The following is a 26,339-nucleotide window of genomic DNA, read 5'->3' on the forward strand; positions in this document are numbered from 1 at the left end:
GATTCTAGGAGAAAATTTGTTCCTCGACTCTTCTAGTTTTTGGTGTCTGCTGGCTTTCCTTTCCTTGTGGTTACATTGTACCAATCACTGCTTCTGTCTTTACATCACCTTCTTCTTTTCTGTATGCCACATCTTCCTCTGCCATCTCTCTCATAAGGACAGTTGGGATGGCATTTAGGGCCCGCATGGATAGTCCAGGATTATCTCCTCATCTTAAGATCCTTAATTTAATAATATCTGCAAAGCCCCTTTTTTCTTATAAAGTAACGTTTATAGGTTTCAGGGATCAGGACCTGGTGTCTTTGAGTGTCCATTAGTCAGTGTATTACAGTCCTCATAGCTGGTCCTTGAAAGGGCTTTCGGGTTGAGGTTTGATGAAGGGTTATGGTAATGACAGAGAAATGGAAAGACTATAACGTATATTCCAACTGCTGGACCAGTTGAAATATCTTGCTTAAGGGACTAAAATCAATCTGTGACTCTAATAGAGGTTTGGACTTGTTGGGAGATGTAGATTATGTATCCTTATTTTAAATCTGTTACAACAGCCATTTTGAATCCTTGGTCACATTGTGCAGGGCAATAACATCTACTATACTTGGCAATGAGTAAAAGCAGGCACATTTGTGGCTCTGTATTTTTTATAACTTTAACTGTACATATATCTCTTTTTATAGTATGATTACCTCTATCTTGATCCCTTTAGCCATTCTGCTAGCCAAATTTAGAAGTCCTTCTTTTAGGGGTGCCTGGGTGGTTCAGTCGGTTAAGCAACCGACTTAGGCTCAGGTCATGATCTCACGGTTCGTGAGTTTGAGCCCCGCATCGGGCTCTGTGCTGATGGCTCAGAGCTTGGAGCCTGCTTCTGATTCTGTGTTTCCCTCTCTCTCTGCCCCTCCCTGGCTTGCGCTCTGTCTCTCTCTCTCTCTCTCTCAAAAATAAACATTAAAAAATTTTTTCTTAAAAAAAAAGTCCCCTCTTAGTAAAATAAAGAGTAATGTTTCAAGCTGATTTCTCTGGTGAGAGGTGTAGACCTTTAGAAGCAAGGACAAAACAGGTGATATGCTGTAGGGAAACTGCACCGGTAGTGAGAGTGTTTTTATCCCTAGCTCACCATTAGTAAAAACCAAAGTGTTTGTTATTTATATCTGTAAATCATAGTCATGATTTACTTTCCAGGGAGAATTGATATCATTAACTTTTACTGGATTGGTTGGAACTGGTCCTGACTTTGCCTTAATTTTACTTTGTAGTATAGGGATATGCTTTTCTTCTACATGATGTAGTGCTTAGCCTAAAACATGGTACTTTGTTCATTTCTGTATTTTCTTTAAGGGAACATTCTGTGCAGATTTGTGAAAAATAAAATAGGCTATGCTCTTCTGAAAAAGAGATCAAAACAGGTGTTTACTGAAATGACCTGGTAGATGTAAGGAATGAACACAAAGTCAATGTATTTAATATTAATACTCATTATCAGCTGTTACTTAGAGTACTTGAAACAAGTGGGTTCTGTTGAGATGTTGGAGTTTGTGTTCTGAGTTAACCTAGAAAGGCTTCCTGGGAGAAGGGGGGTTTGAGAAAAGACTTTGAATAGCTATAGGTTTCAAATGTTAGGGGTGAAGAAGGGATTCTTGTAAACAGGAAAAAAGGATTTTAGAGGGACTAGGAATGGAGTCCTCTAGCAAGGAGTGATAAAAGTGATTAGGCATGCAAAGACTAGTCGAAGAAATAACTCCTTATTGAGAAGATGGATAGGAGGTAAAGAATGTATTTGCTCATAATTTCTAAAATTATTAATTAAAACTTTTAGGTTCTGATATTTTGTGTACATTCTTAATACAAAGCATATGTTGTTGAAAAATGATTTGAATAACAGCCCTTAAATCAAGTTATGAAATAACAGTATTTTAGAATAATGAAAGTTATGTTGTAAAAGTACTGTCAGCAAACCACAGTCTCCTTTGCAGGTAATCCTCTTGTCTTAGGTCTGGCATTTTTTAATAATAGGGGCCTGTTTTCCTGTTGGAACACTTAGTGAATTTGGTATTAAAACTTTAGCCTGTTTTTGTTTGCTCTTTTTTCCCTTTCCCTGGCAGCTTAGTCAAACCATGAAACAGGCTCGTCACCGACTGGCATCATTTAAGACTGTGAACAAAAAAAATGTGTCAGTGTTTCCAGATGGTAGAAGAAAAACCTTTCCCCACCAAGAGGTAAATTAATTTCTAATAAATTGGTGTAAAAAGTACACATAAATATTTATTTACATCTCAGCATTATTTATAACTGTAAAAATAATTGGAAATAACCTGAAATATCCAATGGTAGGGAATGGTTAAAAAATTATGGTGTATCCATATATAGCTATTGTAAAAAAATATGCTTTCAAAGAATATCTAAAGACAGAAGTGTCTGTGATACAAAATTAAGTGAAAAAAGTAGGATACAAAATTATATACAATATATTCTAAATTAAAAAAAAATTATGCAGCCAATGATTATAGAATGTCTGTCGTTACCAAGCATTGTTCTAGAAGCAGGAAAAAAAAGATAGACAAAGATCCCTCCAGGAGCATCTGTGCTAGCAGGGAAGCAAATAATAAGCAAATAAATGTAGAATGTTTTTCAAACAATAAAAAAATAAAGATAAAGCGATGGGAAGAGAATACTATGTGCAGAGACAAAAGCCTGGAAAGAAATGGACCAAGAGGTTCATACTGATTATTTATGGTTAGTGTTAGTACAGGTGATTTTTATTTTCTTCTCTTGGTTTTCCCTATTTAAAAAATTTTCCATAAAGTATATATTTTACTTTCTAGTTGGGAAAAAATCAGTATTGTTATTATTTAAAAAAAATTTTTTAATGTTTATTCTTGAGAGAGAGGGAGAGACAGACAGAGCCTGAGCAGGGGAGGGGCAGAGCAAGAGAAGGACACAGAATCCAAAGCAGGCTCCAGGCTCTGAGCTGTCGGCACAGAGCCTGATACGGGGCTTGAACTCATGAACTGTGGGATCATGACCTGAGCTGAAGTCGGATGCTTAACCGACTGAGCCACCCAAGAGCCCCAATACTGTTATTATTTAAAAAGAAATTCTTTTGATTCAAAATACAAGGTTAGAGTGAATAATTGGAACAGAGATGCAGAGCTAGACTTAAAAGGATATTTAAGGCTATACTTGTAAAATGATATTGTTCTGTGGCTGTTCATTTCAGCGTTCACAGATTTGGATCCTAAAAATAAACTCATGTATTTTCCTGTGTGTACTTAATTTTGGCATGAATATCAAGTTTTGATAGAAAGCATCTAGTAAAATGGACCATCTCATCTTTTTTACCCTATTTTTTTTTGTGGCCCTCATCACCTCTGTCTCTTAGTTCTTTCTTAGTTTTGCTTCCTAGATTATGTATATACGTGTGTGTGTGTGTGTGTGTGTGTGTGTGTGTGTGTGTGTGTGTGTATGTTTTTGGAAAGAAATGGATATATATATATATAAATATATATAAAAATGTTTTTGTATTTTTTCTTAAGTATCTCAACACAACCATCAAAAACATTTGTCTTTTATGTATTTGTAATTTGTAGAATACTAATCTATGTTTCCCTCTTCAGTGATAGTAAGATATTTATAGTTAAATATATAAATATATGGTGTGTATCACAAAAGACATTCCATCCCAGGTACGTTTAGTATGGTTACCCTTTTGTAGCATTGCCTTGTTAGGACTCTCAAGATAGAATTTCTTTTGTACCAAACTCAGTGGCTTGGTTTTTGGACGGTTTTCATACTATGGATTTGGCGACTGTAGTTTGTGCCAGTACTGACTTCAGAGTAGTATTAGAATGAAGTGATTGGACACATTCTAGCAAACCAGAAAAAAAGGGTTATCAGATCCTAGAGACTGATATTTTATGTTGTGTGGAATATGTTCAAACCTTTCAATTGATGCTTTTCCAGAAAAAGTACTGAAATAAATACTTATCCAGTAGAGGGAGAAGGATTAAGTCTGAGGTAACATCCTTCTATAAACCAGTTTTATATGTCAAAGATGCCATTTAAATGTAATTCATGATGATGATGGTGATGATGATGTATTCAGACTTTCTGCTTATTGCTTCCAAAGAATACATGTGTATTTTTCAGCTAGAACATTGGAAACATATCTCCATAGAAATGAGAATGATCTAAGAAATTAGTGAAATTTTTCACATTTCTTATATCATGTATGTGGTTGTTCCCTCAATTCTGAATAGTTTTCTACCTCCTCAGTTTTGTGAAGTGGAAATCTGCCAGTCAGAAAGGACACAATCTGTAACCTGGTTTCCTTGTTAGACTTATTTTTACTGACCTTAGAATCTGTCTGGTTGTTTTTGTTATTCCAGATTTGGAGGTACAGTTAGAAGATATACTTGCCTGCCCACTGTTGGGTCACTAAGACAAAATCATAAGCGTCCTAAAATTGTTACTGGCTGGTATAGGAACAAGTGGTCATTTATAAAGTTAATATATTCTCCTACCAGCATATTTCCTTCCATATGTTTGATGTGTGAGTGATTTATTTGTAAATCTGAAGTAGAACTAACTACTTGTTTTTCTTTATTCTATGTTAAACCACCGTAATCTGTTAAAATTACTCCAGATCTTTCACGAAAACTCAACCCAGTATCATAAGCATATTGCTTTCTCTAGACCATTTATTTCTGTATCATTTTTTCTTTCTTTCTTTCTTTCTTTCTTTCTTTCTTTCTTTCTTTCTTTCTTTCTTTCTTTCTTTCTTTCCTTCCTTCCTTCCTTCCTTCCTTCCTTCCTTCCTTCCTTCCTTCTTTTCTTTCTTTCTTTCTTTCTTTCTTTCTTTCTTTCTTTCTTTCTTTCTTTCTTTCTTTCTTTTTTGTTTTTTTAAGAAAGCATTTTGCAGGGAACCGTCATCCCTCAAGATAAATATAGGAACAAAAGAACAATTGCTCTTTAAGTTCCATCAAGGTCTTTGGACTTTTAACTACTTTGCATTACCAGAAATTTATAGAAAATCAGGGAGGGAAATGTAGAGTAGAGGGGGGAAAAATGGCTTGTTAGAGCCATCCACAGCTAATTAAGGTTGGGTTTAAGGGATAAAATTCTAATGTCCAGTAGTGTTTTTTTTCTAACAGTTTTATTGAGATATAATTTATATACTATACTATTTACCAGTAGTGTTTTTTCCTAACAGTTGTATTGAGATATAATTTATATACTATACTATTTACCCACTTAAAGTATACATTTCAGTTATTTTTAGTGTAGTCACAGGTTTGTGCAAATGTCAACATAATCTAATCTTTATAACACTTCCTTAACCCCTAAAAGAAACCCTATTCTCATTAGCCATCACTTTCTGTTCCCTCCCTTTCCCTACCCCCAGTCCTAAGCAACTAATCTACTTTCTGACTCTATAGATTTGCTTATTCTAGACATTTCATATAAGTGGAATCATATAATATATATAATATATGGTCTTTTGTGACCTGTCTTCTTTTGCTTTGCCTAATGTTTTCAAAGTTTATTGTAGAATGTGTCAGTACTTCATTCCTTTTTTATTGCTGAATAATATTCCTTTTATGGCTATATCACATTTGGTATATCCATTCATCAGCTGATGGACCTCTTGGCTTTTATGAATAACTGTGCTACAGACACTTGTGTACATGTCTTTGTGTGGGCATTCTTTTTTTTAGTAGTGGAATTTGGAGGTTATAGGGTCACTCTATGTTTAACCTTTTGAGAAACTGCCAAGCTGTTTTTCATCAGCAATATATGTGGGTTCCAATTTCTCCACATCCTCTCCAATACTTACTATTGTCCATCTTTTTGATTATTGCCATCTTAGTGGTATGAAGTGATATCTCACTGTACTTTTGATTTGTGTTTTCCTGATGACTTATGATCTTGAGTATCTTTTCATGTGCTTATTGCCCCATTTATATGTCTTGTGGAGAAAGTGTCTATTCTAATGTGGTGGTGTCCATTTTTTGATTGAGTTATTTGTTTTTTCATTATTGAGTTATAAGAGTTCTTTATATATTCTGGATACATGTCCCTTACGAGATACATGATTTCAAATATTTTCTCCATTCTATAGATTGTCATTTCACTTTCTTAATGCTATCATGTGTACAAAATTTTTTCTTTTGGTGTAGTTCAATTTATCTATTTTTTCTTTTGTTGCATGCTTTTGATTTAATACCTAATAAACCATTGCTTAATCTTTTTTTTTTAAGTTTGTCTATTTATTTATTTTGAGACACACACACACACATACACATAGAGTGCATGAGCATGGGAGGGGCAGAGAGAGGGGGAGAGAGAAAATCCCAAGAAGGCTCCCCACTACAGGACTCGAACCCACAAACTGTGAGATCATGACCTGAGCTGAAGTCAAGAGCCAGACACTTAACTGGCTGAGCCACCCAGGCACCCCAACCATTGCTTAATTTCAAGTCATCAATATTTTCTACCATGTGCTCTCCTAAGAATTTTATAATTTTAGTTCTTACATGATCTATTTTGAGTGAATTTTTATATGTGGTGTGAGGAAGTGTTTTAAGTTAATTCTTTTTGCATATGAATAACCACTTGTCCCAGTACCATTTGTTGAAAAACTATTCTTTCTCCATTGAATTTTCTTGGCACTCTTGTTCAAAATCAGTTGACTATAAATGTGAGGGTTTATTGATGTCTTAATATTGTCTTCAGAGATCCATGAACATGGGATGTTTTTCCACTTATTTAGATATTTTTAAATTCTGTTCAACAGTGTTTTATAGTTCTCAGTATATAGTTTATACTTCTTTTGTAATATCTTGTTTTTATAATATTTGATTATATTGACCTACTTCCTAAATTATATTAAAAGTGTGCTGAAACCTAGGATTTTATTGTAATTACACTGTTTCTACCTGTAATAGATATTTCTTTTTTCATTTTGATTGTGTGTTTTGTAGGAACCTGACTCTGAGGAATCTTCATCTATTTTGATAGATAAAAAAGGGAGAGAAAATTTGTTTTGGGGAGACCAACAGGATCTCCTTTCTGAAGACAGGGACAAACCTTTTGGCAGAGTTCAGGTAAAGCTGAGTAAAAGGAGATAGTATGATAGAAATTAAACTAATTGTGATTTGGATTAGGGATGCCAGTATTGTTGTACTGGTTTGGGATTATAGATTTTGGTTTTGTTAAGTTGAGCAAAGATCCTGATTTCCATTTTATTATAGTAATTTGTTTGACCACTATATCTTTTTGAGATTATTTTAGGAGTCTTATGGAAAACCTAGAGTGTTGCTACTACCTGGCATTCTGTATTTGATGTTTATGTTCACTTTTAGAAAGCACAATTCAAAAATCCATTATTTGCTGTGATGAAAGAGGAAGAGCAAAAGCAGTTAGATCTTCAAGGCCTTCAGGATATTCTGCCAGAAGCCCAGGATTATCTTCCAGAAGCTCAAGGTGATCTGCTGAAAATCCAGGGTGATTTGACAGGAGTCCAGAGTGTTGAGCTAGAAGCTAAGAGTATTGAGCCAAGGCTCAGCGCCCAGGTTGTTGAGGTGGAAGGCCAAGCCACTGAGCCTGAAGCCCAGGCTGTTGAGCCTGAAATCCAGACCGTTGAGCCTGAAGCCCAGGCCATTGAGCCTGAAGCCCAGGCTGTTGAACCTGAAGCCCAGACCACTGAGCCTGATGCCCAGGCTGTTAAGACAGAAACTCAGGATATTATGCCAGAAGCCCAGAATATTGAACTAGAAGATGGGAGTATTGTGTCTGAAGTCCAAGATTTGCTACCCAAAGAACAGTGTGTTCTTCCCACAGACCAGAATGTTCTACTCAGATGTCAGGACCAGGACTTTCTACCTAAAAACCAGGGTTTTCTACCCAAAGACCAGAATATTCTACCCAAATGTCAGGACCAGCATGTTCTCTCTGAAGACCAGAATATTCAGTCCAAATTTCAGGACCAGGATTTTCTACCCAGAAACCAACACCAGCATTTTCTATTCAGAGACCTGTGTGTTCTCCCCAGAGTACAGGATTTTCCACCCAGAGATCAGGTAAAATAGAGTGGAAAGGAGATATAACAAGAAAAAATAGCCAGTTAAATTTTGGAGTGGGATTTGGAAGGACTCAATTGCAGTTGATTTGGAGAGTCATAGTTGGAAAAAGTAGTCTTCTCATTAATTTCTCAAAAGTCTAGGGTTCTCATTAAGTGTTAAAGTATTATCAGCAGCATATTACCCCTGTCTGGACAATTTACTTTTTTTTTTTTTTTAAATCTTCATATTAGGGAAAATATTCTGGCAGCCATTATCTGCTTTGACACCTGAAAGATGGAAAAAGGCATGGCCCACAAGTGTGCCAACAGTATCTTTTACTATTTAGGTTCCAGCGCCGGCCCTCTACCAGAGATCAGTTAGACTGAAAATAAGAAGAAAGGGATCAACAGGAAGTAAATTATATAGGGTCATAACTGGATGTGTATGGAATAGAGTATATAATGTTTTCTTTTATTCCATACCATCTTAAGTTATATTCTGACCTCAGTTCATTCCAGAATTCTCACCACAGCCTAAAGTATTATTGGTTAACTTGTCTTTCTTAAGTGAACAATTGATATTTTGTGTTTGTTCTTTTTTTAGAAGGCAAATTTGAAGCAGCCAGCATCAATTTTGACAGACAGGAGAGGGAGAGAGGTGTTTCCTCTGGATGCCCATCAGGATCTTCTACACAGCAGTCAAGATCAGACCTCCATCAGGGACAAGGTAGAATAGAAAAAGGAGAGAGACCAGCAGGAACTGAATTGTTCTGGGTTTAGTTTGGAACTTGCAATGGTTGTTTTCAGCTAGACTTCAAAAATGACAAAAATCATGGCTTTCTGTTTTATTCCATATTTCACATTATCTTGAGTTTAAAAAATTACTGTAAGGCTTTCAATAAAGTCTGTAGTATTGCTAGCATATTACTTCCACTGGGCAATTTATAATTAATGTTTTTGTTTTCTTTTAGAAAGTACGCTTCAAGGAGTCATATTCTGATATGTCAAGTGAGAAAGGGAGAGAAGGCTTTTCCTCGGCAAGTTATCAGTACCTGCCTCCTAAACTCCAGGACTATACCTTCATCAGAGATCAGGTAGAGCAGAATAAAAAGGAAATAAACAGGAGATAAAGTAACTGGGTTTTATACATTCTCAATAATTGGTAATGTGAAGTATAGAATCAGGTGCAAAAGACCCTGGTCTAGTGAATGTATCCAATCAAATCAGTTCTGTCATTTGGAAGGTTGATAAATCACATTCATATTCTTAGTGTAGAATCAGACCATTTCAATTTACTAAGATGATGCTACAACTTCTGCTGAAGCCCACAGTATTACCATAAACATACTGTCCCTACATGGATAGTGCAGGAAAAAGTGGCAGATCCTAAATTACTAAACATGAGGGGTTTGTCAGACTCTTCTGTTCATGGCTTAGGATTACAAATTCAGGTCTACAGCGTTGAGCTAAACGTGTTACATCCTTATTCAAGTCCAAATGTATCAGAATATCCTCACCTGGTACCATTTCCCTGGAGTTCTCACCAAAGCCTACAATATTAGATTAGCACATTGCCCTGGTCAGATGATTTGTTTTCTGTTTTTATTCCTTTAGAATATGTTTCTCAAGAAACTGCCATCTTTTATGAGAGCGGAGAGAGTGAGTGAAGAATTGCCTCTATCAGTATGTTAAACCTAAAGCCAGGACTGAGCCTCTCCTAGAGAACATGTAGAGCAAAAACAGTGGGAGGACTATCTCCTTCCTGAAGTAGTAACAGAGACAAAATTACTTAAAATTGGGGTTGGAGCTTATCAAGCTAGTTTGCATGTAGGCTACATAGAAATAAAGCTGCTGGAGGGAAGATAAGAGCATAACATCTTCAGTTATTTTGAAATGTGCCAGACCTAAAGTCTGTCCAGGTGAGAAAGCATACCTCTGTCATTGGGGTTAACCAAGAGACAGGGTTTATGTAATATTGATTGGTTAACAGTAAATTGTTCTTTGTAAACTCATATCCTGGAGGCTTATTTGGCTTTCTGCATTTAGTCTCGTAAATACTGAAGGGCTTCTACTCTTGACCAACTGAGGCAGTACACCAAAACGCGGCATCCAGTTTGCAAACCAGTTATGATGAAGGACAAAACAAGCTGTTTGCCACCTCAGAACTTCCTGAACCTCTAGTGTTTGTGCATGCAGTTACTGGGGACATTGAGTAGGAGTACTTGTGGAAATGACACAAGCTTGTGTTCTGGCTGTACCTTGGGAAAATGTTAGCAACATTATAAAAATACTGCTTTGTTGCCTTATCTGCTTCCATTTGTTGAATAAGGGGATACCCCATGCAAAAAAAAAAAAAAAAAAAAAAGGTACCAGAATAATCTGGGATTTGCTTTCAAATAGTCCAGGAAAAAAGTGGCAAAAGAGATAGATGGAAAAAAAAGTTACTAATTATTGAAGTTGGGGGATGGGTATCTTGGGATGCATTATACTATTTTCTTTCCTACTTTGATTTATGTTTGGGAATTCTGTACTAACAGATGGAAGCACACGTACACACCAATTCTGTTATATTATCCTCCGCTAGTATCATTATTTTGGATTTGTCAGGGATGTCTAAAATCATTTCTGCTTACACAGTTTTATATTTTGTTTTTCCTTTAGAAGAAGTGTCTCAAGCAACCTGCATCTTTTGAGAAATGGGAGATTGAAAGAAGAATTGTTTCTGGAGTGCCATCGGTATGTTTCACCCAGTGTTTAAGACCTCGCCTCTCTCAGGGAATAAGCAGAGCAGAGTAGAGTGAGGAATAAGTAGCAGAGAATAAATTGCTTAGGTTTTGGCTCAAATTTAATAGGGCAATATAGTAACTGTTTAGGGATTTAGTGTTAAGGTCAGTATTAACGGGCAAAGCTGTGATGTCCTCTTGTTCTGTGATGTATCACACCATTCTGACCTGTTGAAACTACTTCAGGCCTCTTCACTGAAGCTTTTACTATTGCCCCGTCATGATGCTCCTGCTTAGGCAATTGATATTCAGTGTTTACGTTGTCTTTTAGCACAGGAGCTATGGGCAGGCCTTACATAATTTGACAGATGAGAGATGGAGAAAGGAGTTGTTTCCAGAGTGCTGTGAATATGTTTTACATGATATCTGGGATCCAAGTTCTGCCAGAGAACAGGTAGAGGAGAGTATAATAAAAAGTAAACAGCAGAAAGTAAATTAGAGTTTGATCTGGGCTTGCCAGAGCTTTGCTTCTAACAACAGTGCTGCAGCTGCTGCTGGTGGTATTCTCTCTTACTCATACTGTCAATAATATTGTCAATAATATTATGAAAAGCAGCTTATGTTCATAAGCACTTTCCATAATTAAAATAGTTCTAGAACGTTGTGTCCATTGTCTCATTTCTCATTTTGACAATAACCTGGGGAGATAGATACTATTATCCTTGTTTTATGGATGAAGAAGCTTATGGATGATTGCTTTGTGAATATAGTTAAGATCCATAATAGTGGCAGGAAGTGTAATGCATACTCATATGCATAATGTATCAGATTATTCTGACCTGCATGGAGTACGTCAGGGCTATCACTGCAGCCTACAGTATTTTTACTAGCATTATTTCACTGCTCGCATGCTTTGGTGAGTGCTTTTGTATGTTTTAGACCTTATGCTTCAGGCAGCAGCCGTCTGTTGGGACAGCAGAAAGATGGCAAGAGGATTTGTTTCTGGATGGCCATCAGCAACTTCCACCCAAGCACCAGAGAGAGGCTTCCAGCAGAAGACAGGTGGAGTATGAGTAATGGAATTTAGATAGGATTGGGCTGCAAGTGCTCAGGGTGAGCAAAAAGCAGATTCTTGTTTTATTTCATAGTGTGTAGAACCTATCCTGACATAAGATTACTGCTCTCACTGAAACCTTGGGTATTGTCAGGGGCACTTGTTGCCTATTGGAAAAGCTATATTTTATATATACATTCTTTTAGAAGAGGTGTTGTTTCTGGTGTGAGAGGGGAAGAAATGAGTGGTTTCTGAGGGAGAAGGGGCAGGAGAATCTTCTACCCATTGATCAGGCCTAGATCTCTGTCAGTAAGTTGGGAGAGCATAAGATGGGATCACCAAGAAATAAACTGTTCAGAGTTCAGGCCAGAGCTTGTTAGGGTTTATATATATAAGCTAAGCTTTGATGTACTGAGTTAAGATCTATAGTTTTTCAAGAAAATGTTACAATATTCTGGCCTACTAAGATTTTTCCATGGTTTAGTGAAGTCTAGTTTATTCCCACTAGAATTTACCACTGTCTGGGTAATTTCTATCTTGTGGTTGTATGTTATTTTAACAACAGAGCCTTCAGGCACCTGGTGTTGTTAGGATATATAAAACAGATAAAAAGACATTTCCTTTTGGCCTTTTTAAGAGAACAAGAAGAAAAGGAGCAGAAAGGCAGAAAGTAGGATTTGGGCTGAGGTTTTCAGGACTAAACTTTTAGCAGCTCTTTTGTAATTTTTAGTTTGGATCCATGAAGTTGGCCTAGAGGGACTGTCATGTTTTATTCTACATTGTCATGTATTCTGAAGTATGCCAGGTTCTTTCCTACCTCAGGTCCATTGCATATGTTTCTTTCCTTTAGCTGGATAGCCATCTCTTTTTCTCTTCACAAAGCTGGTCCCTTCTCTTCCTTGAGGCTTCAGCTTAAAAGTTATCTCCTTAGAGGGGCGCCTGGGTGGCTCAGTCAGTTAAGCGTCCAACTTCGGCTCAGGTCATGATCTCACAGTTTGTGGGTTCGAGCCCCATTTTGGGCTGTGTGCTGACGGCTCAGAGCCTGGAGCCTGCTTTGGATTCTGTGTCTCCCTCTCTCTCTCTTCCCCTCCCCTGCTCATGCTTTGTCTCTCTCTATCTCTAAAAAATAAATGAAAATGTTAAAAAAAATAAAAGCTCCTTAAAAAAAACTATCCCGGCCACCTTGTCAAAAATAGGTTTCCCTTCTGTTTTTTCTATCCTTGCATTCTCTTTCCGTCTCAGTACACAAAACAATTTGTAATTATTTATTCATTTAACATGTTTTCCACTGGTGTGTAAGCTTTATGAGGAGAGGTACCACACCTGTTTTTTTTTTACCAATATATGGACAGCCTTTAGAATATGGTGCCTGGTACCTGATGATCTCTTGCTAAATATGTGTTGAATGAATTAGTTAATCAATCAAACATTTATTTATCACTTTGTTAGGTGTTAGCCATTGGTTAAGCACTAAATATCAAAGACACAATTGTGAATCAGAACTCAAATTTCAGACAGTCTAAAGAAGAGAGCAGATGATTAAGAAGTAACATGACTGAAGGTAGAAGGTGCAGAGGGCATTAACTGAACACAAAAGAGGGGTACCTAACCCTGATCATTTGATCGAGGGTGCTGCCAAGTGGTCAGAACCTCTTCTTCATGTCCTTCTGCCATACAAGCCCTGAAAATCCTCACCCCTGGATCCATCCTTTACCTTTTTAGGCTCCCAAAATAATCCTGCATTATTGGAAAAAAACATTTCAATAGTGTAGATTTAGATCACATTCATACTTAGGGCTTAGAGTCACAGCTGGGTCCCTTGTGCCGCTTAGCATTTTGTCAGCTCCCTCTTCCTATGGGCCACACTTACAACTGTAAACCTTAAATACTTCTTAAGTTCTTACTGCGTCCCCATACTCTCAGACTTGTCATGAAGAAACTAGAAGCCATCACGCAATTACTCCCTCAGTCATTTGCTTTCTTGCCATTCTTACCTATTCCTGCTATCTCAGAAGAAGAGTTAACTGTCTTTGGACCATATTCTGGATTCTTCTGCCATCTTTTCTTCTGGATCCAATTTTGAATATTATACTGTGAGACTCTGGCTACTGTTGAAATCCTCTGAAGAATGTTATTTGTTTCTTTGTTCTAGTAGGCAATCAACCTGGTTAAATTTATATACTATAAGTTCTTTCTCACTTCCTGTGAATAGGGTCTTGAATGTTTGATTCTCAGAGCCTTCATTATACTCCTTTAGGTCCATCCCATGCATGCCCAGCTTAGGGGTGATTTGGGGGTGTATGCCAATTCATACACAGATTTAAGGAATCCACTTTTCTAGCTCATTCTTCTTCAGGATAAGAAGAAGAATGAGCCCCCTATACTCTCCCCCGATACCATGGGCCACATTTCCTGGAATTTTTAATTAGAAACAGAGACAAAATTAGAGAGACAGAGAGACAGGTCCAGAGTGAGCTTACTCTTTGCCCAGTGCTGGAAGTCCAGTTTTTCTTACTGTTTTGAAAGCAGAAAATGTTTCCATTTTTATTGTAGCAAAAGTAAACACAAGTAAACAAAAAGAAAAAATAACCAAAAATTCCAGAGATGACTACCATCAGCCACTGTTGTGTATAATTTTCAGATTTTATCTATAACAAATAGATAAATAGCTTTAAACATAAGAGCTTGAATGAAATAATATAATCGATTCTTGTTATTCATGATAGTTATATAAAGTTGCCACACACACTGAATTGGTGAATGCTGAACCAATGTTGCTAGGGAAGATAACAGAGTTAGGTTTTTGTGAGCTTCTGATCATAACATTTTGGTCACTGATCAATACCTAACTTTATTTTATGTGAATTTCTGTTCAAAGATACCTTATTTAATATATGGTGTTGACTCATTAACATTGGACTCAGGGCCAATAACACTATAGCCCATTCCTAAATGACGCTTATCTAATATATGTATTTTCTCCATAAGGCACATCACAGCCTTCTTATGCTCAGGAATATTGGCTAGTACTTCAGCATTGTGCTTGGGAACCATTTTAAATGGCAAAATCACCAACAAAATGCACAAAAATGCAAAAACCTGGGCACTAAATAGACCTTGAAAAGAATACTTGCTTACAGTATGAAGGCTGAAACAAAAAGAACAAAAAGCATCACCTTCTTTGACCTTAGCTAGCAACATGCACATCTGGTGACTCAAATTTTTCACAGCTCTGTACATGTCTGCAGATGACCATAAAAGCATTGCAAGTGTTAATTTTGGGATTACAAACAAATTTTAGTGAATAGGCAAATTCACAGATAAGGTGTGTGGGATTTTGAGAAATGACTGTAATTCACATACCATATAATTAACCTAAACTATACAATTCAGTGTTTTTAGTATATTCAAAGGGTTGTGCAAACTTTGCCACAATGAATTTTAGAACATTTCCATCATACCCAAAAAGTCCTTACCCATTAGCAGCCGATTTCTTTTTCCTCTCACTCTCACCCCCAGCCTTAGGCAACCAGTAACCCCTTTCTCTGTCTAGAGATTGCCTGTTCTGGACATTTCATATAAATGGGATCATGGAATCCATGATCACCCATGGTCTTTGGTGACTGGCTTTTTTCACTTAAGTGTAACATTTGCAGAGTTCACTGACTTGTAGCATGTAGTAGTACTGTATTCCTATTCACTGGGTAATATTACATTTTATGCATAGAGCACATTTTATTTATCCGCTCATCAGCTGATGAATATTTGAATTGTCTCTACTTCTTAGCTGTTATGAATAATGTTGCTGTGAACATTTGCATACAAGTTTTTTTGTGGATGTGTTTTCATGTCTCTTGAGTATACCTGTAAGTGGAATTGCTGGGACTCTATGCTTAACCTTTTGAAGAACCACCGAACTCTTTTCCAAAGTGGCTGCACTATTTTTCATTCCCTCCAACAGTGCATGAGGGGTCCAATTTCTTCACATTCTCACTAATACTTATTATCTGTCTTTTTAATTATAGCTCTCTTAATGGGTGTGAAGTGGTATCTCATTGTCGTTTTGATTTACATTTTTCTGATGGTTAATGGTGAGCATCTTTTCACATGTGTATTCGCTATTTGGATATTTTTTTTTTTACAAAACTCCTTATTAGATTATCTGTCCAATTTGTAATTGAGTTACTTATCTTTTGATCATTGAGTTTTGTGAGTTTTAATGTATCCTACATATAAGCCCCTTATTATATGATTTACAAATGTTTTCTCCCATTTTGTAGGCTTTTTGTTTTCTTGATGGTTTCCTTTGTAGCACAAAAGTTTTAAGTTTTGAAGAAGTTTAAGTTAGTTGTTTTTTTTTCTTTGTGGCTTGTGCTTTAATGTCCTATCTAAGAAACCATAACCTAATCCAGGATCAGGAAGATTTATTCTAATGTGTTCCTCTAAGAATTTTATATCTCTTACATTTAGGTCTGTGATCTGCTCTGAGTTAATTTTCACATGTGGTATAAGGTATTCTTTTGCATGTGGATATCCAGTTCTCCCAACATCATTTGTCAAAATGACTCTTCTTACCCATTGATTTCTCTTTGTACTCTTGATAAAAATCTGTTGTTTGTAAACATAATGGTTTCTTTCTGAACTGTCAGCTCTGTTCCATTCATCTATAAGTCCGTTCTTTTTTTTTTTTTTTCCCCATAAATCTGTTCTTATGGCAGTACCACACTATCTTGATTACCGTAGCTTTGTGTTAAGTTTTGAAATTGGGAAGAGTAATTGCTCCAACTTTGTTCTTCTGTTTCAAAGCCATCTTAGCAACTCTGGGTCCCTTGCATTTTCATATGAATTTTAGGATCATCCTGCCAACATCTGCAAAGAAGTCATCTGAAATTTTGATGGAGATTGTGTTAAATCTGTTGATCAATTTGGAGAGTACTGCCATCTTAACAATATTAAGTCTTCCAATCCATGAGCAGGAGATGTCTTTCCATTCATTTAGATCTTTTTAAATTTCTTCCAACAATGTTTTTAGGTTTCAGAGTATAAAACTTACAGTTCCTCTGTTACATTTATTTTAAGTAAGTTTTTGATGGTATTTTAAGTGGATTTTTCCATTAATTTCATTTTCAGATTGTTCATTGCAAGTACATAGAAATAACAATACTGATCTTATATCCTGAAACTTTGCTAAAAGATAAATAACTTCTAAGCTAAGAAAAAGTAATATTAAAATGACTTTAATTTCTAAAAGTTAGAGATCATAATTTGACTCATACAGTGTCAAAGCAGTTATACCAGGTGATATCATAAGGCTTTTATAGTAATATGGGGGAACTTTAGCTTCAGTTTCCTCCCTTCCATATCAATTGATGTTATAACATTTTCAGGCCCTTCTTCTCTGGGCTCACACCCACCAAAGAGTTGTATAAATAGAAATTGATTACAGATTTAAGATAATAAGGGATCTGGCTTTATATCCTGGATTCAATCCCAAGCACATGCATAATAGAGTGATTTCGAGCGATCATGTTAGAAGAACTTTCATTCTGAACATTTTGATTTGTTACTAATTCATCCATGGTTTTGACCTGAATCATTTTCTTTGGTTTATTGTTGTTTGGTTTATTGCCTTCTGACTCTGCTTCTTTCATTCTTTTTTTATTTATTTTATTTTATTTTATTGAATTTTTGTTTGTTTTTATCCAATTGAGCTCAGGGTTGCAGGAGAAAAGAATCAATAGATGAAAATAGCAAAAGCACGTGCAGGGCTAGCTTTGGGCAGTTTTTTCACTTGTGTGACTGGACTTCTAACAGGTGTATGGTGAATATCAGTCAAGATTGAACACCGAATTCCAAATTCCACTGGTACTTCAGTCTGGAGTAGATCAAGAAGAAGACAAGAAAGAGGTATGTAATGATAATTGCTTTTGGACACCAGCTTTTCTACTATAATAGTGTGAAATTGGGAACAATTTATTGTGTACTTACACATTTAGAGCTAATACTACAAGTTCCATGGATAAAGGCAAAGAAGTTACTTGACTCTTTATAATGTGTTGAACTTTTCTTCTAAGCCCCTAGGATTTAAGATAACCTTGATGTAAAATCAGAGATCTGATCCTAGTGAATTTTTCCCATTAGTATATATTTGTTACAATGACCTAAAGGAAGAGTTTTAACTTATGACTTCCTTTTTTCCCTTCTCAGTCTAATGTTAGTTTAAACCAGCAGTTTTTAACACTGTCCATGTGCTAGAATCAGATGTGGAGCTTTTTTTAAAATACAAATGCCTGGACCCAAACCAGATATACTGATCAGTATCTGAAAAGGTAGGTTTGGGGCATCTGTGTTTTCAAAGAACACTACTGATAATTGTGATGTATCCTCAATATTAAGAACTGGCTATTAGACTTTCATAATTTTTACCGAAAGGACATCAGCTGCTCAAAGGGCAAAACCACGTCTGTGTGTGCACTAGTGCCCTTTGAGTAGCTTCTGTCCTTAAAAGAGAATGTATAAACCCAGAAGTATGAACAGGTCACACACAGGGCAGTAGCACTGCTTTCATTATACTTGTTCCCTTTAAAAGTATGATGCTCAGATATTCCCAGTCCTTCTTCCCTCTTTCCACTGTATTAGGCTTGGTGTAGAGTATACTTTTGTGATGTGGTTTTAATTTTGAAAAGTTAAAGTGACTATTTTTCTTTCATAAAATACCTCTCATATTCTTTCTTTGGGCTTCTATGGTACTTATAACTTGGGAACACAGAGTAAATATAGTACTATATCTTATCATGTCCTATACAATCATTTCCTTAAGTGCTGTTGACAAAGGACTATACTAAGGGCAAAAATCAATACTTCTTTCTCTGATTTGTCTGTAATATCTAATAGCCATGTGCTTGAGAATATAAAGCTGTTGCTGTATGTGATATTATCCTAGGTCACCATAAATAGAAATTAAGGACTGGGCGCATGCGTGGCTCAATCTGTTAAGTGTCTGACTCTTGATATTGGCTCAGGTCATGATCTTGTGGTTGTGGGATCGAGCTCTGTGTCGGGCTCTGTGCTGAGCACAGCCTGCTTGGCATTCTCTCTCTCCCTGTCTCTCCACCCCTCCTTCATGCATGTGCACATGTACATGTGCTCTCCCTCTCTCCTTCTCAAAATAAACAAATAAACTTAAAAAAAAAAGAAATTAAAGACTTAATTCCATGTGACTTTTGTAATATGTAGTTTTCTTGTCTATGGCACAAGGATATTTTCCTTCCTTGGGAAGTCCTCTGAGAGCAGAATCTTAAGAAATTTTAACTTCTTTCCTTTAGCGTCAAAAGCAATACCTGCGATATAGACGACTTTTCATGGATATTGAAAGAGAACAAGTAAAAGAACAACAAAGGCAAAAAGAACATCAAAAGAAAGCTGAAAAGTAAGTTCTTTGATCCTTATTATGAGCCTTCAATTGCCAGTTAAGATGATTTTGAAAACTAGGTTTTAGAAATCATTAGGCATAGTAGAAACAAGTGTTTTTGATCTGGAAAGAAGTATGAAAAGTTGGTTAAGAGCTATGGTTTTTTTTTTTTTTTTTTTTTTTTTTTTGGTGGAATTCTTTTTTTTTTTTTGGAACAATCTTAAGTTTACAGCAAAATTAAGCAGAAAGTACAGAGAGTTTTATTTACCTCCTTTGCCTGTACACGTGGACTGCCTTCTCCACTCTCAACATCCTATAGCATGGTAGTACAGTTGTTACAACTGATAAACTTCCACTGACACATCATAATCCATATTTTACATTAGGATGCACTCTTAGTGTTGTATACATTCTTGTATATTTTGACAAATGTGTAATGATTTGTATCCAAATAATATGATATCATACAGAATAGTCTTACTGCCCTAAAATGCTTTGTGCTCCACCTCTTCATCTTTCTCTTCCCCAGCCCATGGTAACCGATGATATTTTTATACTGTCTCCATTGTTTTGCCCAGAATGTTATATAGTTGGGATACAATATGTAGCCTTCTCAAATTAGCTACCTTTCACTTAGTAATATGCATTTAAGCTTCCTCTAATACCTTTCATAGCTTGACAGCTCATTTCTTTGTAGCACTGAGTAATATTCTATTGTCTGGATGTACCAGAGTTTATCCATTCAGCTTCTGAAGGATTTCTTGGTTTCTTCAAAGATACGGCAGTTATAAATAAAGCTGCTCTACATGTTCATGTGCAGGATTCATTTAGGTATAAGTTTTCACCTCCTTTGGGTAAATACCAAGAAGTATCCTTGCTGGATCATATGGTAAGAGTATGTTTAGTTTTGAAAGAAACTGCCAAACTTTATTCCAAAGTGGCTGTACCATTTTGCATTTCTGTCAACAATGAATGAAAGTTTCTGTTGTTCCACATCCTCTCCAGCATTTGGTTTGTTAGTGTTTTGGTTGTCAGCCATTCTAACAGTTGTGTAGCAGTACCTTGTTGTTTTAATGTGCAGTTTGCTGATGACATATGATGTGGAGCACCTTTTCATATGCTTATTAGCCATCTGTACATTTTCTTTGGTGAGGTATCTGTTTAGGTTTTTGGCTCACTTTTTAATTGGACTATTTGTTTTCTTATTCTGGAGTTTTAAGGGTTCTTTGTTTTGGATAATAATCCTTTATCAAATGTGTCTTTTACAAATATTTTCTCCTCATCTGTGTCTTTAAGTCTCATTCTTTTGATACTGTCTTTTGGAGAGCAGAAGATTTTAATTTTAATGAAGTCCAGCTTATAATTATTTTTTTTAAATCTATCATGCCTTAGGTATTGTATCTAAAAAATTGGGGTACCTGGGTAGCTCAGTCGGATAAGCATTTGACTCTTGATTTCAGCTCAGGTCATGATCTCATGGTTCATCAGATAGAGCCCTGTGTTGGGCTATGTACTGACAGTGCTCTCTCGTGTGCGCTTTCTCTCTCTCTCTCTCTCTCTCTCTCTCTCTCTCTCTCTCTCTTTCTCTCTCAAAAAACAAAAAAACATATATATATATAAAATTATTTGCCATACTCAAAGTCACCTAGATTTTCTTTTGTGTTATCTCCTAAGAATTTTGTCATTTTGTGTTTTACATTTAGCTTGATAATCCATTTTGGGTTAATTTTTATAAGGGATGTAAGATCTGTGTCTGGATTCATTTTTCTGCACATGGACATTCAGTTGTTCCTATACCATTTGTTGAAAAGACTATCTCTGCTTCCCTGTATTGCTTTTGCTCCTTTGTCAGAGATCAGTTAACTTTATACCGGTCTATTTCTGGGCTCTCTTTTCTGTTCCACTGACCTATTTGTCAATTCTTTTGCCAATACCACACTGTCTTAAAAGAGAAATGATGCCTATGAGAGACTCACTTTAGCTTTAAGGACACATATAGGCTGAAAGTGAAGGGATGGAAAAAGATATTCCATGCAGTCAGTGGTCACCAAAATAGAGTGGGGGTGTCTATCCTTATAGAAGACAAAATAGATTTTAAGTTGAAAAGGGTCACAATAGACAAAGAAGGTTCTTATATAAATTCATCAATATGATATAACAATTAAAAATATTTACACACCCAACATCAGAGTACCTAAACAGAAAGCAAATAATAACAGAATTGAAAGGAGAAATAAACACCAATACAATAATAGTGGGAGACTTTAGTACCCTCCTTTAAACAATGGATAGATCATTCAGGAAGAAAATTAATAAGGAAACTGGTTTTGAACAACACTATAGTCCAAATGGACTTAACAGACATATGCAGAACATTCTATCTAACAGCAACAGAATATACATTCTTCTCAAGAACACACAGACCATTCTTCAGGATAGATCATATGCCACATAGGCCATAACACAAGTCTTAACAAATTCAAGAAGATTGAAATTATATCAGGTATCTTTTCCAAACACGTTGGTATGAAGGTAGAAATCAGTAATGAGGAAACTTGGAAGATTCACAAATATATGAAAATTAACACAATCCTGAATAACCGATGGATCAAAGAAGAAATCAAAAGGGAAATAAAATGTTTAGAGAAACAAAAATGGAAATACAACATACTAAATCTTATGGTATGCAGCAAAAGCAATTCTAAAAGGAAAGTTTATAGCTAAAAATGCCTTCAAAGAGAAATGATCTCAAAACGACAACCTAATATTACACCTCAAGAAACTAGATAAAGATGAGCAAAGTAAGCCCAAAGATAGTAGAAGTAGAAGGAAATAATAAAGATTAGAGCAGAATAGGAAAAAAATACAAAAGATCAATGTTACTAAGAGTTGGTTTTTTGAAAAGACAAACAAAATTGAAAATACTTAGTTAGAGGCACCTGGGTGGCTCAGTCAGTTTGGTGTCTGACTTCAGCTCAGGTCATGATTTCACAGTTCTTGAGTTCAAGCCCTGCATCAGACTCTGTGCTGATATCTCAGAGCCTGGAGCCTGTTTCAGATTCTGTCTCTCTCTGTTTCTTTCTGTCTCTCTCTGCCCCTCCCCCGCTCACACTCTGTCTCTCTGTCTCTCTGTCTCTCCCTTTCTCTCTCAAAAATGAATAAACATTAAAAAAAAGAAAGAAAGAAAATGCTTAGCTAGATTAACCAAGAAAAAAATGAGGACTCAAATCAATAAAATTATAAACAAAAGAGGAGACGTTACAGCTGATACCACAAAAACACAAAGGATCGTAAGAGACTACTGTGAACACTTATATGCCAACAAATTGGACAACGTAGAAAAAAATGGATAAATTTCTAGAAACATGCAACCTATCAAGGCTGAAACATAAATAAATAGAAAATCTGAACAGACCAACTGCAAATAAGAAGATTGAATCAGTAATCAAGAACTTCCCCAAAACAAAAGTTCGGGACCAGATGGCTTCGTTGGTGAATCCTACTAAACATTTAAGAAAGAATTAATGCTAGGTCTTCTTAAAACTCTTCCAAAAAAACTGAAGAGAAGGGAACACATTTTGACTCATCATGAGGCCAGCATTACCCTGAGAGCAAAACCAGACAAGGTTGCTACACGAACAGAAAAGTACAGGTCATCCTGATGAATATTGATGTGAAAAGTTTCAACAAAATATTAACAAACTGAATTCAACAGTACATTGAAAGGGTCATATACCAGGAACAAGTGGGATCTACTCCAACGATGTAAGAATGGTTCAGAAACCACAGATCAATCAATATGATACACTGCATTAACAGAATGAAAGATAAAAATCATGTGATCATCTCAATAGATGCAAGAAAAGCATTTGACAAAATTCAACATCTATTCATGATAAAAGAAACTCTCAATAAATTGGTATAGAGGGAATGTACCCCATATGATAAGCCTACAGCTAAATGTCATACTCAGTAAAAAAGCTGAAATCCTTTCCTTTAAGATCAGGAACAAGACAGGGATGCCCACTCTCCCCACTTATATTCAATTTAGTACCAGAAGTCCTAGCCAGAGCAGTTAGATAAGAAAAAGAAATAAAAGTCATCCAAATTGGAAAGGAATAATCAAACTCTATTTTCAGATGACATATTATGTATGGAAAACCCTAAAGACAACACCCAAAACTTGTTAGAACTAATAAATGAACTCAGTAATACCGTATTTTGCAAGATACAAAATCAGTTTACAAAAATCAGTTGAGTTTCTATATATTAACAATGAACTGTCAGAGAAATTAAGAAAAAAGTCCTGTTTGCAAAAACATCAAAAAGAATAAAATACTTAGGAAAAAATCTGACCAAGGAAGTGAAAGATCTATACACGAAAACTAAAACATTGATGAAAGAAATTGAAGAAGATGCAAATAAATGGAAAGATATTCCAAGCTCATAAATTAGAAGAATTAATATTGTTTAAAATGTTCATACTATCTAAAGCAGTATACAAAGTTAAAGCAGTTCTTATCAAAGTTCTAAAGACAGAAATGGGAAAGACAGTCCTAAATTCTAAACTCTGTATGGAACCACGAAAGACCCTGAATAGTGAAAAAAAATCTTGAGAAAGGAGAACAAAGCTGGAGGCATTACACTTCCTGATCTCAAGCTATATTACAAAACTATAGTAATCAAAACAGATGGTAGTGACATAAAACAAATACAGAGATACAGGGACAGAATAAAGAGCCCAGAAATAATTTACAGCAGAGCAGTCAAGAATATACAATGGGGAATGGGTAGTCTTTTCAAATTTTTTTTTTCAACGTTTATTTATTTTTGGGACAGAGAGAGACAGAGCATGAACGGGGGAGGGGCAGAGAGAGAAGGAGACACAGAATCGGAAACAGGCTCCAGGCTCTGAGCCATCAGCCCAGAGCCTGACGCGGGGCTCGAACTCATGGACCGCGAGATCGTGACCTGGCTGAAGTCGGACGCTTAACCGACTGCGCCACCCAGGCGCCCCTGGGTAGTCTTTTCAATTAATGGTGTTGGGAAAACTGGATATCCACATGCAAAAGAATGAAAAGTGGCTCCAGTTTTCACCTTCACAAATCAACTCAAAATGGATTAAAGGCTTGAACATAAAACCTGAAACTATAAAACTCATAGAAGAAAACATAGGGGTAGGCGCTCTGACATTGGTCTTGGCAATGATTTCTTTTTAAAAATACTTATTTTATTTTTGGGAGAGTGCAAGCAGGGGAGGGGAAGAGAGAGGGTGACAGAGGATCCGAAGCGGGCTGTGCACTGACAGGCTGACAGCAGCAACCCAGTGTGGGACTTGAACTCAACAAACCATAAGATCTTGACCTGAGCTGAAGTTGGACACTCAACTGACTGAGCCACCCAGTTGCCCCTTGGCAATGATTTTTTAATATGACGTTGTAAGTATAAGCAACAAAGCAAAAAGAATCAAGTTGGACTGTATCAAACTAAACGACTTCAGCACAGCAAAGGAGACAATCAACAAAATGAAAAGGCAACCTGTGGAATAGGAGAAAATATTTGAAAAGTATATATCTGGTCAGATGTACATATGAAGTTCTACAGTTAAATAGGAAAAAACTCAAACAACCCAATTAAAAAATGGTCAAAGGACCTGAATAGACATTTTTTCCAAGAAGACATACAAATGACCAATAAATATATGAAAAGGTGCTCAACATCACTAATCATCAGGGAAATGCAAATCAAAACCATAATGAGATATCACCTCACACCTGTTTGAATGGTTATTATATCAAAAACACAAGAGATAAGTGCTGGCGAGGATGTGGGGAAAAGGGAACCCTTGTACACTGTTGGTGGGAATGTAAATTGGGGCAGTCACAATGGAAAACAAAATGGAAGTTCCTCAAAATATTAAAAAAATAGAACTACCATATAGTCTGGCAATCCCACTTCTGGGTCTATATCTGAAGGAAGAGGTGTCTGTACCCCCATATCCACTTCAGCATTATTTGCAATAGCTAGAACATGGAAGCAACCTAAGTGTCAGCAGATGAATGAATAAAAAAAATGGCACATGTATAATGGAATATTATTCAGCAATGAAAAGGGAAATACTGCCGTTTGTGACAACATAAATGAACCTTGAAGGCATCATGCTAAATGAAATAAATCAGAGAAAGAAATACTTTATGATATCACTTATATGTGAAATCTAAAACAATGAACTCATAGAAACAGAGATAGATTGGTGTTTGCCAGGACCTGGGGGATGGGGGAAATGGGATGTTGGTGAAAAGCTGTAAACTTTCAGTTATAGGATAAAGGAGTTCCGATGACCTAATAATGTACAGTGTGGTGACTATCATTACAGCACTCTACTGCATACTGGAAATTTGCTAAGAGGGTAGATATTAAATTTTTTCATCATGCTCACACAAACACACAGTAACTGTGAAGTGATGAAAGTGTTAACTAATATTGTGGTAATCAGTTCACACTATATATGTATATGAAATCATTAATACATATTGTACACCTTAAATTTACACAATGTTTTTGTCAGTTATCTCTCAATAAAGCTGAGAGGGAAAAATGTGATTTCCAAAGCAGGGACTTCACTTCTTATCCAGCTGGTCTGAGAGTGATTCTGCATTTATTCAGCAAACATTAATCTGGCACTTTCATATCATGGGACTGTCCTAGGCATAGGCAATACAAAGATAAATAAAAAGTGGTTCCTTTGCTTGAGAAATTCATAATCTAAGGTGAATGGGGGAATAATTGTATACAAATAAGTAGTATAATTATTACAATAAAAGGAGTAGGCACAGAGTCCCTGAGAACACAGAAGAGGGATTACTGATTCCATCTGGAAAGTTAGTGAAATTATTACATTTCACTTGGGCCTAGGTGGATAAATGTGTGTTTATTGGGGAAGCAGATAAGGATGGTAAAGTAGAAAAATCAACATAAACTGAGAGTGGAAGCAAATAATAGTATTCATACAGAGTTTTATAATTTAGAAGGGCTTTCATATGTAATTTTTTTTGGAATTTTTCAACAAACAAACATTTATTGAGAGTCTGGCAC

The 26,339-nt window shown here is 36.1% G+C and overlaps 1 protein-coding gene across 12 annotated transcripts in view; it reads left to right on the forward strand.

Moving 5' to 3' along the window:
* The window catches only part of CCDC15 (coiled-coil domain containing 15), a 96,109-nt gene that overhangs the window by 11,204 nt on the left and 58,566 nt on the right, over window positions 1-26,339 (forward strand). For 6 of the 12 annotated variants that reach the window (XM_045038493.1, XM_045038496.1, XM_045038494.1 and 3 more), the window contains exons 5-14: window positions 2,100-2,213; window positions 6,978-7,100; window positions 7,359-8,075; window positions 8,661-8,783; window positions 9,028-9,150; window positions 9,671-9,715; window positions 10,718-10,792; window positions 11,719-11,841; window positions 17,648-17,740; window positions 19,159-19,262. In XM_045038493.1, coding sequence (XP_044894428.1) covers window positions 2,100-2,213; window positions 6,978-7,100; window positions 7,359-8,075; window positions 8,661-8,783; window positions 9,028-9,150; window positions 9,671-9,715; window positions 10,718-10,792; window positions 11,719-11,841; window positions 17,648-17,740; window positions 19,159-19,262 — 1,640 coding nt within the window. The remainder of the gene's footprint in view (window positions 1-2,099; window positions 2,214-6,977; window positions 7,101-7,358; window positions 8,076-8,660; window positions 8,784-9,027; window positions 9,151-9,670; window positions 9,716-10,717; window positions 10,793-11,718; window positions 11,842-17,647; window positions 17,741-19,158; window positions 19,263-26,339) is intronic. The other 6 variants (XM_045038489.1, XM_045038490.1, XM_023239263.2 and 3 more) reach the window with 6 other exon arrangements.

Source organism: Felis catus, chromosome D1 (genome assembly GCF_018350175.1).
Source record: "Felis catus isolate Fca126 chromosome D1, F.catus_Fca126_mat1.0, whole genome shotgun sequence".
Lineage (NCBI taxonomy): Eukaryota > Metazoa > Chordata > Mammalia > Carnivora > Felidae > Felis > Felis catus.